This window comes from Coregonus clupeaformis, chromosome 6 (genome assembly GCF_020615455.1).
Source record: "Coregonus clupeaformis isolate EN_2021a chromosome 6, ASM2061545v1, whole genome shotgun sequence".
Lineage (NCBI taxonomy): Eukaryota > Metazoa > Chordata > Actinopteri > Salmoniformes > Salmonidae > Coregonus > Coregonus clupeaformis.
In genome coordinates, this window is record NC_059197.1 from 8,878,248 (window position 1) to 8,896,136 (window position 17,889).

At 45.1% G+C, this 17,889-nt stretch overlaps 1 protein-coding gene across 2 annotated transcripts in view; it reads left to right on the plus strand.

Annotated features, from left to right (window-relative positions):
* LOC121567286 (coagulation factor IX) overlaps positions 1–11,075 on the plus strand; it is a 31,709-nt gene extending 20,634 nt beyond the window's left edge. For both annotated transcript variants that reach the window (XM_041877202.2, XM_045218067.1), the window contains 6 exons: positions 5,850–5,874; positions 5,996–6,109; positions 8,286–8,420; positions 8,512–8,777; positions 9,413–9,527; positions 9,648–11,075. In XM_041877202.2, the coding sequence (XP_041733136.1) occupies positions 5,850–5,874; positions 5,996–6,109; positions 8,286–8,420; positions 8,512–8,777; positions 9,413–9,527; positions 9,648–10,198 (1,206 nt within the window). In that variant the 3' untranslated portion in view covers positions 10,199–11,075. The remainder of the gene's footprint in view (positions 1–5,849; positions 5,875–5,995; positions 6,110–8,285; positions 8,421–8,511; positions 8,778–9,412; positions 9,528–9,647) is intronic.
* The last annotated feature ends 6,814 nt before the right edge of the window (positions 11,076–17,889 follow it).

Sequence of the window (17,889 nt, forward strand, 5' to 3'; positions counted from 1 at the left end):
AGACATTTAAGCGTGTTAACCCTCGCAAGGCTGCCGGCCCAGATGGCATCCCTAGCCACGTCCTCAGAGCATGCACAGACCAGCTGGCTGGAGTGTTTACGGACATATTCAATCTCTCCCTATCCCAGTCTGCTGTCCCCACTTGCTTCAAGATGTCCACCATTGTTCCTGTACCCAAGAAAGCAAAGGTAACTGAACTAAACGACTATCGCCCCGTAAAACTCACTTCTGTCATCATGAAGTGCTTTGAGAGGCTAGTTAAGGAACATATCACCTCTACCTTACCTGACACCCTAGCCCCACTTCAATTTGCTTACCGCCCCAATAGATCAACAGACGATGCAATCGCCATTGCGCTGCACAATCCCATCTGGACAAGAGGAATACCTACGACAGAATGCTGTTCATTGACTATAGCTCAGCCTTCAACACCATAGTACCCTCCAAGCTCATCATTAAGCTTGGGGCCCTGGGTCTGAACCCTGCCCTGTGCAACTGGGTCCTGGAATTCCTGACGGGCCGCCACCAGGTGGTGAAGGTAGGAAACAAAACCTCCACGTCGCTGATCCTCAACACAGGGGCCCCACACGGGTGCATGCTCAGCCCCCTCCTGTACTCCTTGTTCACCCATGACTGAGTGGCCACGCACGCCTCCAACTAAAATCATCAAGTTTGTAGACGACACACCGGAAGTAGGCCTGATTACCAACAATGACGAGACAGACTACAGGGAGGAGGTGAGGGCCCTGGGAGAGTGGTGCCAGAAAAATAACCTCTCACTCAACATCAACAAAACAAAGGAGCTGATCGTGGACTTCAGGAAACAGCAGAGGGAGCACGCCCCTATCCACATCGACGGGACTGCAGTGGAGAAGGTGGAAAGCTTCAAGTTCCTCGGCATACACGTCACTGATGATCTGAAATGGTCCACCCACACAGACAGTGTGGTGAAGATGGCGCAACAGCGCCTCTTCAACCTCAGGAGGCTGAAGAAATTTGGATTGGCACCTAAACTTTTACAGATGCACAATTTAGAGCATCCTGTCGGGCTGTATCACCGCCTGGTACGGCAACTGCACCGCCCGCAACCTTAGGGCTCTCCAGAGAGTGGTGCGGTCTGCCCAACGCATCACCGGGGGCAAACTACCTGCCTTCCAGGACACTTACAGCACCAGATGTCACAGGAAGGCCAAAAAGACCATTAAGGAAAACAATCACCCGAGACACGGCCTGTTCACCCCGCTATCATCCAGAAGGCGAGGTCAGTACAGGTGCATCAAAGCTGGGACTGAGAGACTGAAAAACAGCTTCTATCTCAAGGCCATCAGACTGTTAAATAGCCATCACTAGGCGGCTTCCACCCAGTTGCGCAACCCTGCACCTTAGAGGCTGCTGCCCTATATACATAGACTTGGAATCACTGGCCACTTTAATAATGTTTACATATTTTTTGCTTTACTCATCTCATATGTATATACTGTATTCTATGTTTTAGTCTATGCCATTGCTCGTCCTAATATTTATATATTTCTTAATTCCATTCTTCTACTTTTAGACTTGTGTGTATTGTTGTGGATTGTTAGATACTACTGCACTGTTGGAGCTAGAAACACAAGCATTTTGAGATACCATCTGCTAAATATGTGTATGTGACCAATCAAATTTGATTTGATTTGGTAGAGTGGCCAGACGGAAGCCACTCCTCAGTAAAAGGTACATGACAGCCCGCTTGGAGTTTGCCAAAATGTACCTTAAGACTCTCAGACCATGAGAAACAAGATTCTCTGGTCTGATGAAACTAAGATTGAACTCTTTGGCCTGAATGCCAAGCATCGCGTCTGGAGGAAACCTGGCACCATCCCTACGGTGAAGCATGGTGGTGGAAGCATCATGCTGTGGGGATGTTTTTCAGTGGCAGGGACTGGGAGACTAGTCAGGATCAAGGGAATGATGAATGGAGCAAAGTACAGAGAGATCCTTGATGAAAACCTGCTCCAGATCGCTCATGACCTCAGACTGGGGCAAAGGTTAATCTTCCAACAGGACAACGACCCTAAGCACACAACCAAGACAACGCAGGAATGGCTTCGGGACAAGTCTCTGAATATCCTTGAGTGGCCCAGCCAGAGCCTGGACTTGAACCCGATCTAACATCTCTGGAGAGACATGAAAATAGCTGTGCAGCGACGCTCCCCATCCAACCTGACAGAGCTTGAGAGGATCTGCAGAGAAGAATGGGAGAAACTCCCCAAATACAGGTGGATCAAGCTTGTAGCTTCATACCCAAGAAGACTCAAGGCTGTAATCGCTGCAAAAGGTGCTTCAACAAAGTACTGAGTAAAGGGTCTGAGTACTTATGTAAATCTGATTTTCTGATTTTTATAAATTTGCAAAAATGTCTAAAAACCTGTTTTTGCTTCGTCATTATGGGGTATTGTGTGTAGACTGATGAGGGGGAAAAACGATTGAATCCATTTTAGAATAAGGCTGTAACGTAACAAGATGTGGGCTCTCATTCTGAATACTTTCCGAATGCACTGTACATATTTTAGCAGAGCAGAAGTTAAAGCCTTCACACACAGTAGCTCTGCGAATTTGGCCCCCGGGTGGTTTTATTTGGCCCCACAAGTTTTCTGAAGAAAAATAATAATAAAATGATGTATAATTTTCATTGTTGGACAAAAAGACTAAAGAACACCAGGAAATCAGCTACAAATGATTTTAAAGTTCCCAAGTATTCCCACGCATAATAGAGAGACACAACGTGTTCGTATAGAAATGTAAGCAAGTTTTGAAATGATTATGTTTTAGTCAAACATTATATCTGTTTGGGCTTCAATTTGTAGTCTACAAATTATTTGTAATTATGTTCCGGTCCCCGACCATTCGCTCAAGAAAATTCATTGAATTCATTGAAATTCCCATTGTTAGGGCAGAGACATAAGCATCTCTTCATTTTATCTGAATGAATTAAATTCTACTTCCTGTCACTCAAACTATATCCTGTGGGGTGTGGCCAATTCAATTTGAATTTAAACTCGAGTTGAATGGGAGTCAAATTCCAAAATGAGCCCAACCCTGATTAATAATGTCTTAATTAATTTAATGTTCTGTTAAATACTGGTTGAAACTTACCTGCAAGACATGGAACCAGCACAAGAGAATGCTTATTTTTCTGGAGGTAAAAGTAGCACTCTCTTGGCTGTCTCAGTGTATCTCCCTTTCCATTCTTTGGTTTTTCTCTGACATGAGTCCATTGAGAGTAACAAACCACAGTTGCTGTATTGGGTTGCTCTCTTGGCCTGTAATGCTGCGTTTAGATGAGGGACGCAAAAACCGTCATACCTGTCGGCATAGTGCGACAAGAAAGCGGGTGATTGCAAATGCAAGCCACCGCGATGGTATGCGTTGCTATGGTGATTTCTGTACACAATTAGTGCAAATCAACATCCGTTATTAAAGACGCTATGGCAGGAAATATTTTAACTTTGGCGGCAATCAACAGCATTTACCGTCGTGCGCTCATTGAAAATAATGACATCCGGTTTGCCGTCTACCTGGTACCATGTTATGTAAACGCGGCATAAGGTGGATACATTGAAGTGACTGAAAACTAGGCTTATCCCTAAATTTAAGGATACAGTACTTTACTACCACTGTGTCTGTAAAATTAAGTGATTTTAATTCATGAATACACCCAACGATATACTGACAAGTTAAATGTCTCTCCTTACCCTAACAATGGGAGTCACAAAACGGCACAGAGGGCTGTCTAGCTCCCGCCTATTCTTTCTTTGGATTGGTGGAAACATCTCATTATTGTAATCCTTTTTTGAATATTCGATGAGGGTTGTTGACGTCAACCGCCTGTATTCAATGTAGATGAATATGCATAGGCCATCTCGAGACAACTCCGATAGTGTTTTTTCTCAAAGTTGCCGGGATGTCATGTGTCCTACTTATCAGTATATCCGTAACAACTTAAGCATGACAAAACTTTTATTAGATCAAATAAACCATTAATGTTTTCGTTGACCAAATTCGACTCTCTCATTGACCTCTAAACAAAAACTCCTTGCTTGGTGGGCGAAACAACGGGAAAACGCTACCTGCTGGAGGGAAGACAGATTTTCTGCCTAGTTGGGCCTCTCTTCCTCTACCTCAATGTAGCCTATAGATCCATTGCACATAATATGATTTACAGACACCTTCATAAGATTAGTACACTCCCTTCCCATAACTAAAAACACATTGACATAGCATTTAATTAATATATTACAACTAATAATAGGCTAACATGTATGTCATTCGTTTTGGACCACTGTTGCTGGACTTTTCTGTTTATCCAGTCTGTCATCAAAGTGAGAAAGCCTCTTTCAATAGAACTTTAGCTAGAGCAACTAGCTAGCTATGACTTTGTGTTAACTTAAAAGTTAGCTAGGATGACTGCATGGCCAGGCACGACTCAAACACCATCATTAAGTTTGCCGACGACACAATAGTGGTAGGCCTGATCACCGACAACGATGAGACAGCCTATAGGGAGGTGGTCAGAGACCTGGCCGTGTGGTGCCAGGATAACAACCTCTCCCTCAACTTGACCAAGACAAAGGAGATGATTGTGGACTACAGGGGGAAAAAAGAGGACTGAGCACGCCCCCATTCTCATCGACGGGGCTGTAGTGGAACAGGTTGAGAGCTTCAAGTTCCTTGGTGTCCACATCACCAACGAACTATGATGGTCCAAACACACCAAGACAGTCGTGAAGAGGGCACGACAAAGCCTATTACCTCTCAGGAGACTGAAAAGATTTGGCATGGGTCCTCAGATCCTCAAAAAATTCTACAGCTGCACCATCGAGAGCATCCTGACTGGTTGCATCACCGCCTGGTATGGCAACTGCTCGGCCTCCGACCGCAAGGCACTACAGAGGGTAATGCGTACGGCCCAGTACATCACTGGGGCCAAGCTTCCTGCCATCCAGGACCTCTATACCAGGCGGTGTCAGAGGAAGGCCCTCAAAATTGTCAAAGACTCCAGCCACCCTAGTCATAGACTGTTCTCTCTGCTACCACAAGGCAAGCGGTACCGGAGTGCTAAGTCTAGGTCCAAAAGACTTCTCAACAGCTTCTACCCCCAAGCCATAAGACTCCTGAACAGCTAATCATGGCTACCCGGACTATTTGCACTTGCGCATCTCAAAGCAAGCCTATCAGAAACGAGGGTTTACTAGCGCTCTGAACTGACCAATCAGCTATGCGGAGTAGCAGATGGAGGGCAGTTTTCGTTTCCACGAATTCAGCGGGAGAAATTCCATCCCATTCGTTTTCAACGAGGGCACGCAGAAAAATGTGCGTGGGATTATGGGAAGGTGAGCACCAAGAACCCTGCTAGCAGAGCACTAGAAAATGTTTACTTTATGCAAATTTCAAGAGAAGTGTTGGAGGGAAGCGTTGTCAAGAGGCGCCGCCGCCTCTGGTCAAAACCCACTGTTAAGCTTACCCACTAATGGCAGATACAAATAATTAAAAGGAAACCTCAATGTAGCCTATAGATACGAACTGCACAAGAATGATACATTTATGGATTTTTTTAATGCATTATTTTCTCTTTATTCAACTGCTCGCAACTCACCGCCCTTCATCCACAAAATATTGAATGACCCTAAACCCGCCCGCACCGCAGCGGGTTATGCGTCAACCCGCGCATCACTAAATCACATGTTAATGTAAGGTGTAAGTAACTAGGCCTTCTTACATGACAAGATAGTCAGAGGAGGACGCTAAAGCGCATACAGCTCAAAACACCACATTCAAACTGACTGTATCCCTTTGGTCTTATCTTACAGATGGAGTTTTGGTATAGGTATAAGAGTGAGTATGGTATTGCTTCAATAGATCCTTTCCAGTTGTTTTGAAAACTGTATCAGAAATCCGCATTGTCACTTAAAATGAAAGCTTTTGATGAGATGTATCTGTATGAATTGTGACTTAGATCTAAATCCTTGCCACTACAACCCATGTAAGAACGGAGGAATCTGCACTATTGATCGGGATGGTTACCTCTGTCTGTGTCCCCCACGCTACGATGGGAATACCTGTGGAATAGGTATATAGTTTTACTCAGTCATAATACATCTGTGTTTTCCTGTGCCTATAAACTCTCACCTCCTGAATTACATGACCCTGGACCTCCCAGTCATAGCCTGGAATCCACACTGAATATTGCTCTGTTACAGTACTGGTGCAGTTCACACTGGCACATCTACAACAGAGGAGGCTGGTGGGGGGAGCTATAGGAGGCTGGAATGGCTGGAATGGGATAAATGGAACAGTATTAAACTGATCAAACATATGGAAACCACGTTTGACTCTGTTCCATTTATTCCATTCCAGTCATTACAATGAGCCTGTCCTCCTGTGGTTCCTCCCACCAGCCTCCTCTGGTCTACAATCATTGTACAACACCTCGCAACTGTTGTGGCACAGCGTATTCTTTTGTGAATGTGACCTCATTGAACCACTTACAGGACAGTTGTTGAAAAAAACACTTGCAGAAGTTACTGTACAACCCTTCTCGTAGTGGAAAAAAATAATTTTTTCCCTCATCAATCTACACACAATACCCAATAATGACAAAGCAAAAACAGGTTTAGAAATTTTTGCAGATGTATAGATAACTGAAATATCACATTTACATAAGTATTCAGACCTTTACTCAGTACTTTGTTGAAGCACCTTTGGAAGCAATTACAGCCTTGATTCTTCTTGGGTATGACGCTACAAGCTTAGAACATCTGTATTTGGGGAGTTTCTCCCATTCTTCTCTGCAGATCCTCTCAAGCTCTGTCAGGTTGGATGAGGAGCGTCGCTGCACAGCTATTTTCATGTCTCTCCAGAGATGTTCGATCGGGTTCAAGTCCGGGCTCTGGCTGTTCCACTCAAGGATATTCAGAGACTTGTCCCAAAACTACTCCGGCGTTGCCTTGGCTGTTTGCTTAGGGTCATTGTCCTATTGGAAGGTGAACCTTCACCCCAGTCTGAGGTCCTGAGTGCTCTGGAGCAGGTTTTCATCAAGGATCTCTCTGTACTTTGCTCCGTTTATCTTTCTAGTTTCAAGTCCCTGCCGCTGAAAACATCCCCACAGCATGATGCTGCCGCAGTCAGGCCAAATAGTTAAATCTTGGTTTCATCACACCAGAGAATCTTGTTTCTCATGGTCTGAGTCCTTTAGGTGCCTTTTGGCAAACTTCAAGCAGGCTGTCATGTGCCGTTTACTGAGGAGTGGCTTCCGTCTGGCCACTATACCATAATGGCCTGATTGGTGGAGTGCTGCAGAGATGGTTGTCCTTCTGGAAGGTTCTCCCATCCCCACAGAGGAACTCTGGAGCTCTGTCAGTGTGACCATCAGGTTCTTGGTCATCTCCGTGACCAAGGCCCTTCTCCCCCGATTGCTCAGTTTGGCTGGGCGGCCAGCTCTAGGAAGAGTCTTGGTGGTTCCAAACTTCTCCCAGTTAAGAATGATGGAGGCCACTGTGTTCTTGGGGACCTTCAATGCTGCAGAATATTTTTGGTACCCTTTCCCAGATCTGTGCCTCGACACAATCTTGTCTCGGAGCTCTACGGACAATTCCTTCGACCTTATAGCTTGTTTCTTTCTCTGACATGCACTGTCAACTGTGGGACCTTATATAGACAGGTGTATGCCTTTCCAAATCATGTCCAATCAATTGAATTTCCCACAGGTGGACTCCAATCAAGTTGTAGAAACATCAGAAGGATGATCAATGGAAACAGGATGCACCTGAGCTCAATTTCAAGTCTTATAGCAAAGGGTCGGAATACTTATGTAAATAAGGTATGTTCTTTACTTTTAAAACATTTGCAAACATTTCTAAAAACCTGTTTTCGCTTTGTCATTATGGGGTATTGTGTGTAGATTGAGGATTTTTATTTATTTAATCCATTTTAGAATAAGGCTGTAATGTAACGTGGGAAAAGTCAAGGGGTCTGAATACTTTCCGAATGCACTGTATCTAAACAATAGAATTGGGACTTGTTTAAAAAAACTAGCTAGCAAATTAATTACTGTACTTATAGTAGGAAATATTTGTAAGCTAATTTTGATTGATACTGTAGGACCCCTTCAGGTTTCAAATTACCCCCTTAAAGACAGCTAACTGCCTGCTCGATAAAGTGCAATTAAGGAGTCAATTCTATTCTACACTTCTATTACCATAAAATGGCCATTTTGTTGATCTTTGAACCTTGCGCTGTTCCTCCAGAGGTGTTTGAGTGCCAGTTTAAGAATGGCGGCTGTCTGCATTACTGCACCAACCAGGAGCGCACCACAGGGGTCCAGTGCAGCTGTGCAGAGGGCTACCAGTTAGATGAGGACAGCAAAACCTGCTCTGAAGCAGGTAGACTATGCACCGAAAAACATAACCTATTTCTTTGCTGTCTCTAGAGCCATACGCTCTAGATGGTTATACTGTACATTTTCATTGCCAGTGGCGTTCCCTTGTGGGAAGAAGCAGAGTGAGGCTTCGCTGCGTCGCTCTCTACTGAACGACTCCGAGCCCTTCACCCCGACCCACCGCCACTCTGACAGGAACCTCACCATCACCATGGAGGGAGAAGGGAACTCAACCTCCAACCTATCTGGGATTAACTCAACCCAGCCAGGGGGGAACAGCACTGAAGACATGGAGGGCGTTCATGAAGAAACCCGGATAGTGGGAGGGCAGCTGGAGAGGCAGGGAGGAAGCCCTTGGCAGGTAGGCCTACAACACAGGGCTACGGGTGGTGTTCAGTAGGCACAAATCGGAAGAAACAGTCCGGAACAAAGTGAAATAGTACTACCTGAACTTGTTCAATAAGAAAATGTGATTTATAAATGAAACGTGCAAGGGAACTGTAGCCTACCTGTGATGGACACAACGTCGGGATTCGATCAGATCGTGCATTGTCGACAATGCAGCATATATATATATTTTTAAAGGTATTTTCTGACTTTATTGAACAGATAGAGAGAGAGAGAGAATGACAGTGGGGAAAGGTAGAGATAGGTTGTGTCAAAGGGCAGTAGGCCGGATTCAAACCTATACCGACACCATAGACGTGTGCCGGAGGCAGCGGCTTAGACCGCAAGACCACGACAATGCAGCTTTTTAAGAAATGAACATATGCAGAAATGTAGAATAAAAATGAAGAACATTTTATGAGGCCTCTGAACCTGTCCAATAAGAACAAAGATTTTTGTATCCTGTTGCAAAACGGTTTGCTACAGTGTGCCCTACGGACACTACCCTGTGGCACTGCAAGCACTAATCTCAGACATCATAGGGCATGTAGTGTATGATGATGACAATAGTGTTTGTGGCGGTCCCCTACCTGTTCCATGTCCCTGCAGGTCATGCTCTGGAGGAAGGATGGGTATGGCTTCTGTGGGGGAACTCTGATCAGTCAGCGCTGGGTGGTCACTGCTGCACACTGCATGCAGGAAACCCCTGACCATGTGACTATCGGTGAGGCTATGTGATCCACTCTTTAGAAGTAGTGAGCATACTGTCAAATGCTCTAGAAGTTTTTATTGAGTGCAACATGTTGATGATCCACTGTGCCTGTTTAAACTGTCTGTTTTACAGGGGACTATGACAAGCAGCGTCCCGACCCGGACGAGCAGAATATCAAAGTGGCAAAGGTCGTCGTCCACCCTCACTTCCACGACTACACCTTCGATAGCGACATTGCTCTCGTCTACCTCTCTGCCCCTGTGGTGCTGAGCCCCGTGGCGGTGCCCGCCTGCCTTCCCAATAGTCAGCTGGCCCACCACCTCCAGCGGGAGGATGTGAGGGGCATAGTCACAGGCTGGGGCGCCACACAGTACCTGGGGCGCTCCTCACGCTTCCTGAGGAAAGTCGCTATGCCCGTGGTCGACCAGCAAAAGTGCATCCTCTCCACAGAGCAGGTCATCACGGACAACATGTTCTGCGCAGGCTACCTGGAGGCCAGCTTGGATGCCTGCAGTGGGGACAGCGGGGGTCCCTTTGTGGTCAACTACCGCGGGACCTGGTTCCTCACAGGGGTGGTGAGCTGGGGGGAGAAGTGTGCCGCCAAGGGGAAGTATGGTGTCTACACCCGGCTAGGGAACTACCTGCACTGGATACAGGATACTATAGAAAAGGCAGGTGCATAACAGTACACATACCTGAGGTGCAGCTCGGAGACAATCCCAATTCATTCCCTACACCTTGGCCCTTCGATGATTGCAGCTCTGATCATCTGGATAGGTGCTAGCAGTTAAGTGGTGGAGCTTCTACCATATTGCTTACACACCTGCAAAGATCGATGGGTTGGGGACAAGGGTAAGGAACAAATTGGGAGTGGCCGATGATGAATTCCAAGTCAAACCCTAGCCCTTAACCATTTTATGTAGATTTGATCTGATAGGTATTAGCAAAACAGTAATAGTTTGTAATTGACCTCTGAGAAGGAATTTTAGGAGGAATTTTCACCATATAGGGTACACCTATCCAATCCTTTCAGATATACAGAAAGGCCCGAGTTATGGATTATGAGTTGCACCTGGGGTCAGTTCAGGATACAATGTAACAGAGCGTTCAGATAACTGCATTTTAAATGCATTTTCTGTCATGATGTATAATTGGGAATCATGTCAGCTCTATTCATTGCATTTCTATCTGCAATGGTCTGACTGTTTTACATCACTGACCCTGATGCTTTGGTCATGAGAGGTTCAAACAGTAACCTTATCTTTCATTTGATTGTGAATAACATATTACAAGTTACCAAAGAATTTACCAAACTGTATTAAACTGTATTAATCAGGTCAGATTTGGTTCTAAGAGCACTTTATCAGTTTCCCTGACCATTAAAAAAATTTTCCCCCTAAGTCATGCAAAGCTTCAAGTTTTAGGACTGTTAAATTGAAGTGATAGTTCACTCAAATCAATGCGTCATGTTTTTAAGACAAAGTGGTGAAATGAGATTTGAGATGAATCTAGTTCAAGCCCATAGGTAACCTTTCTCAAATAAAGATGAAGAGAAATCAAGAGATCTGGTGAAACCCTCTTTATTACGAAAGTAACTTCAGAACCAACCAGCAACACTGAAGACACACACACAGTCAGTTCCTACATCTGTACAGCTTCTTCAGAAACAAAGTAAAGGCCTAACTTATATTCAATATGGGGTGCGGAAGAACAACGCTATAGAGCGATTGAAATTTAAGGGCAATGTTCGGTAAACGTTGCATGTCTGCTCAATGGAAATGACCTTAACATTTCAATCACGCTATAACGCGAATGTTCCACACTCCGTATTGAATCGATCCAAAAGTCTAGAGGACCGAAGGCCAACCAGCCTGTGAAGCCACACCACTATCATACATTGGGGCTGGACTGAGGGGGTTTGTATAAGGGGTGATAGAATAGTCCCACCTGCATGTGCTTTAGCCAACTCCTCTGACCATTGTCATGCTAGTTAGAGGAGTTGGCTAAAGCACACAGAACTGGGACCCCGGCCCTAATCAAATGATTTAAATCATTGCATTCTATCCTCCCTTCCTTGGAATATTCACAGCTCTGATATTACTGGATCAGTAAAAGCTATGTATTGAAACCTATGCTTTCACCTGGCCAACTGTCAGCTTAGTAGCCAATCACTTCAAGGAAGGAAGGAGGATAAAGAATTTGAACGGGGACCATGGTATAGGAGCAACGTATTAAAAAGGGGAGGGGGGGGAGACAGAAGTTTTTTTAAAAATCAGAGGGGCATCCGGTTGCCCTGGACGCTGATTTTCACAGCGTGGCCCGTCTTCGTCATACGCTTGATGTCGGCGAAGCGACGCAACTGTTTGTCCACCCGTGACATGCCCTTCTTAACCGGGGCCTTGGAGACAGAGGGAGGAAAGGATTAGAGAAGGGGGGACAGGAAAGTGAAACTACTCACCAAAACAGTGTTTCTTCGCCACAATATGTTTGCCGTAGTGGTAATATACGGTAGTACCACTATAAGCCTAGCGAGCGAGGTTAACAAGACACACAAACACACTTTTTGTAATCATCAAATTTGGAATGTTCTGCCGATCTGATATTTCAACAGCGTATCTGATAGAGTGCATTAAGTTTCGTAACCCTAGTATTTAAACAAACTCTGAATAGTAACACATTCCCATCATGCCGGACACAGAAACTCAAGCGACATGCTGGTATAGCCTAATGTCTTAAAACCAGGGGACTCATTTAATTATTAGGTGGCTGGGCAACAGCTTGCAGAGCCGTTTGACTTGGTAAGTGGTGGGAGGGTTGCTCTCCAGTCCACACTGCACACAGTGGCCCTGGGTAGAAGTTGCCCTCAGGCACTGACCTACAAATCAGCTTATCCTCTCTCATTCCCAACCTTCACCATTAGTGGGGGTAACCATTAACTGACCTAAGATCAGTGTCTCTGGGCAACTTTGTCCTACCCAGGACCAGCAAGAGACATGCAGGTGGCACTTACTGCCCCGTGTGGTGACAGTAGGTACTACAGTGGCATGCCATTGCCGTCCACGTTGATCTTCACCGCCATGATGCGCCGCTGTGACCTCTGCTGGGCAATGCGACGCTTGTGCTTTTCCAATCGGCTTATCCCTTTCTTAAAGTCGGTCTGCAGTCAGGAACCAATCACATTCAGCTCCTTACCGTCCTTCTCTTACTGATGCCCACGTCATGTAGTGACAAAACATCTGAAAGCTACAGTTGAAACCCAGTTCACAGTCACACCTAAGTTAACTTAGCTAAAATGACATAGAAATGGTTATGTCCGGAATCCAGGATTTCAGGTGTGATGAGAAAATAATTGGTCTGCTCTACACAGTTAAAATAAATGGAAAACTATCAGGGGCACTTTCTCCTCCCTTCTCCCAGGCAGACAGATGGACAGGCAAACACTCACTGCTCTTGACTCGCTCTCCACGTTCCATTTGGGGCGCACAACGTAGTCCTTGTTGGATGGCATGGGCACCCTGGCCCGGGCACAGAACCCAGGGTCGCCTGGGCGCAGAGCTCTGTGGGTCAGCACACACAGGAGGGGTGTCAGCTGAAAGCAACACACACTGACTCAAGACAGACAGACAAAGGACTCAGACACACACAACATGGGAACACCCAAGGCACAGCTACTCACTTCTCTTCTCCTGTCAGTACTTTCTCCAGGTCTCTATGAGGAGTCTGTCCCCCTGAGCTGTAGAGCGAGAGAAGGAGAGCGAGAGAGTTGACATACTGACTGACCTGGCCACACACAATTTACCAACAGTAAGGGTGCAGCTAGCACTCTGCACACTGGTCTTAAGACTTAACACATGCCGTTACTGCCACGTTCCTGTTCTCAAAGGTTAGAGTTTGAGAGTAGTAGCAAAGACAGTACAGTATAAACATAGGTAGAAACTGCTTCTTCAATAAAAATCCCAGATCACACTTGTAGGCGATGTCATGGCAACGTTGGCTAGCTAAGCTCATGCGCAGAAACACGTCATCAGGTCTAAAATGTCGTCTCGCGCCGAATTGCGCATGTGCATAGTGTCAAATCAAAGGCACTCGTTGGATTTAAAATAGTTTTTGAGAAAAAATGTAACGTGTCATTTTGTCAATTCCATGAGGTTGGAGTAATAACACGTTCAACTACTTAAGACATTCGGTTAAATCTAGGTTGTGCCTTTAGATTTCGAGAAAATTAACTAGGGAAGAATTTTTCACTTCTCGCATTGACTTTTCAAAACCTTTTAGATAACGAAACTCTTACACCACCGTTGGGCTATAGCGTGAAATCGCATGCTACAACTGGACGAATCAAGACAAAAGATAATGTTATTGAAAGCCTGGGTAGCTGCTAAGTGCAGGGAAATATTTTCTAATATTCCTTTCTGGTGGAGCTTCAGCGTGGAACAGGTATTTGCATCTGTGTGGCGCATGCCATGATGGAGCAAAGTGTCAGTCAAACGGGCTGTGTTACCGTAGTGAGTTATAAATCATAGGCTGGACAGTCTACGGTCTTCAGAACTTCATAATAATAGCTTTAGGCCTATTTGACTTATATTGTTTGTTCTATATCTCATAAAGCTGTGATTAGTAATAGCCAATGCCTACGGCCTATACTCCAACTTTCATTTTTGAAAGTGGCAACTTTAGGACAACACCTTCTTAGGCTATTAGAATATTCAGGAAATAGGCTGTTTATAATTGTAACTTGTCTTAAAGCCTTTATGATAGGCCTAGTAGGAGGAAAGGTTATTGGCCATTTGGTTTTCAACCTCGCATTGACGGCCAGGGTTTTTCTGCCCCGCACAGATACATTATTTCTTAATAAGCTTAAAATTGATTAAACTCGTCATAAAAATGTTCTAAAGGCTATATATTTTGTTTGTTCTCTCTTATTATTAGTCCACTGGCTACCCTACATTTTTAGGCTATTCAAACAACTTTGATGGAACTTTGTTTTTGATGGAATTCATTATGAGCGTAGCCAAAAGTCATATTCAAAGCCTATCGAATGGAATATGAATGGAATATAGCTAAACACAAGAAAGTTAGGAATTGTCCATTATAAAACAAATGAATAGGTTTAGGCTACAAGGCCCATGCACCAGAGAGGGAGAGCAACAATATTTTCTGACAGGACATTTTGCCCTGCTTTGGTGGAATTCTCTGTTCTGTCTAGAGTACATTACTCTTGAGTTCTGTATATAACATTTAATGAAATAGCCTATAGCAAAATTACTCTGAATGTCACTCGTGTGCTGCCTGAACTGACTCAGTTCTTTAGGTCCTAACATAACCGTGTATCAATACAGCATTGAACTATCAAAACATGATGCACACCCAAACAAAACGTACAGGCTACATATAGGCTATATTAAGAAACACTAAACACCCCCCCAAAAACTAGATGTTTATTCCACAGCTGGAAAGAGAAAGAGCAAGGCATGAATTTCACATAAGGTAGGGTTAAAAGGTCAGCGGGAGGGCAAATGGCCAGACAGCCTTCACTGCTAACTGAGGAAGAGATCCATAGCTATACTCTGCTTTATGCCAAGATCAAAGCCCTGGCCCAGTGATGCGTTTTAGCTTCTGACAGACAGGGTAAGAGTTACAACAGCAAACACTGATCCAACATGGTGAAAATGGAGAGAATCTCCCACACAAACAATACACGTGCAAAGTAGCTTTTCGAACCCCAAACAAAATTAACAAAACCTCAAAATTAAGCCATACTCAAACAACAAAGCCTCAGTAACTCTAGGCTCAATCGGACTCTTTCCTATCATTCATACCAACAACTGTCTCATTGTATCTGGGGGAGAAAAAACATCGCCAAGCGTAACAACCTGGGGGGTTGAAAATCTGACTGCAGCCAGTCACTCAGGAGGCGGAGCACCCATGCAACCACACTGAACCTGAGTTGCTGCGGGGAGAAGACATCCGGTTCCTTGGACCTCTCCACCTTTTGGGGCTGACTGAGGGGGGGGGAAGGAGGAAGGGGGACCACGTCGGGAAGTATAGACAGATGTCATGGAGAGAAAGGGGGATTTGACAAACATGAGGAGAGTGACACAGTGAAAGGAGGAGAGTGAGGACTGAAAAGTGGATGAATGGAGGACAGGCGGAGGATTTGATAGGTCAGTGGGACAATGAGCTGGAAAGGGTGGGGGTGGGGGGGGGTTGGTTGGAGTGAACAGCTCATGTCTACAGTGATAATGTGAGACAACTGCGTACGTGTGTTTAAGGGGTATATTGTACACTGCTCAAAAAAATAAAGGGAACACTTAAACAACACAATGCAACTCCAAGTCAATCACACTTCTGTGAAATCAAACTGTCCACTTAGGAAGCAACACTGATTGACAATACATTTCACATGCTGTTGTGCAAATGGAATAGACAACAGGTGGAAATTATAGGCAATTAGCAAGACACCCCCAATAAAGGACTGGTTTTGCAGGTGGTGACCACAGACCACTTCTCAGTTCCTATGCTTACTGGCTGATGTTTTGGTCACTTTTGAATGCTGGCGGTGCTTTCACTCTAGTGGTAGCATGAGACGGCGTCTACAACCCACACAAGTGGCTCAGGTAGTGCAGCTCATCCAGGATGGCACATCAATGCGAGCAGGTTTGCTGTGTCTGTCAGCGTAGTGTCCAGAGCATGGAGGCGCTACCAGGAGACAGGCCAGTACATCAGGAGACGTGGAGGAGGCCGTAGGAGGGCAACAACCCAGCAGCAGGACTGCTACCTCCGCCTTTGTGCAAGGAGGAGCAGGAGGAGCACTGCCAGAGCCCTGCAAAATGACGTCCACAGGTGGGGGTTGTGCTTACAGCCCAACACCGTGCAGGACGTTTGGCATTTGCCAGAGAACACCAAGATTGGCAAATTCGCCACTGGCGCCCTGTGCTCTTCACAGATGAAAGTAGGTTCACACTGAGCACATGTGACAGACGTGACAGAGTCTGGAGACGCCGTGGAGAACGTTCTGCTGCCTGCAACATCCTCCAGCATGACCGGTTTGGCGGTGGATCAGTCATGGTGTGGGGTGGCATTTTCTTTGGGGGCCGCACAGCCCTCCATGTGCTTGCCAGAGGTAGCCTGACTGCCATTAGGTACCGAGATGAGATCCTCAGACCCCTTGTGAGACCATATGCTGGTGCGGTTGGCCCTGGGTTCCTCCCTAATGCAAAACAATGCTAGACCTCATGTGGCTGGAGTGTGTCAGCAGTTCCTGCAAGAGGAAGGCATTGATGCTATGGACTGGCCCGCCCGTTCCCCAGACCTGAATCCAATTGAGCACATCTGGGACATCATGTCTCGCTCCATCCACCAACGCCACGTTGCACCACAGACTGTCCAGGAGTTGGCGGATGCTTTAGTCCAGGTCTGGGAGGAGATCCCTCAGGAGACCATCCGCCACCTCATCAGGAGCATGCCCAGGCATTGTAGGGAGGTCATACAGGCACGTGGAGGCCACACACACTACTGAGCCTCATTTTGACTTGTTTTAAGGACATTACATCAAAGTTGGATCAGCCTGTAGTGTGGTTTTCCACGTTAATTTTGAGGGTGACTCCAAATCCAGACCTCCATGGGTTGATAAATTTGATTTCCATTGCTAATTTGTGTGATTTTGTTGTCAGCACATTCAACTATGTAAAGAAAAAAGTATTTAATAAGATTATTTCATTCATTCAGATCTAGGATGTGTTATTTTAGTGTTCCCTTTATTTTTTTGAGCAGTGTATAAAGTGTGTGTCAGGGTTTCCATTAGACGGCAAATGCCGGCTTTTGGCCGCGAAAAAAAATTAAGGTGATAAAAATGACCAGGGGGAAAAAAATCATATTGTAAAATAATGCTTTTTATTCATTGATGGAAATAGATTTGACTATAATGCTTATCGGCCTATAGGTTAATTTGCATAATTTAGTGGAATTAAATTGGCCTGTGTGTATTTTCACTAGTCATCATGTATTTTATTTATGCAACACAACTATCACACACGCACAGCCTATTTTGAGCGGGATTTCTCCTGCAGCTCCTCAGCTGGAGTAAAACATGTGCTTTTATAAGCCCATTCATTGTGCAACAATTCTAAATCCAGTTAAAAACTGTGTTGGTGCACGATTGAAAGGCGCTACTATTTTTTCTCAACTAGTAATTGAAGCATGCCTCCCATTCACCATTCAAGTGCAGGCAACAGGCTATCAGTGCGTCACACACCACTTTACAATGTGAGCTGGAGGCAGTATGCATTTTGAAAACTACTTAATTAATTGTTTGAAACCTGAATGTTTTATTACATATTATGAGGCATGACTTACCTTGCTTCAAAGTAGCCTA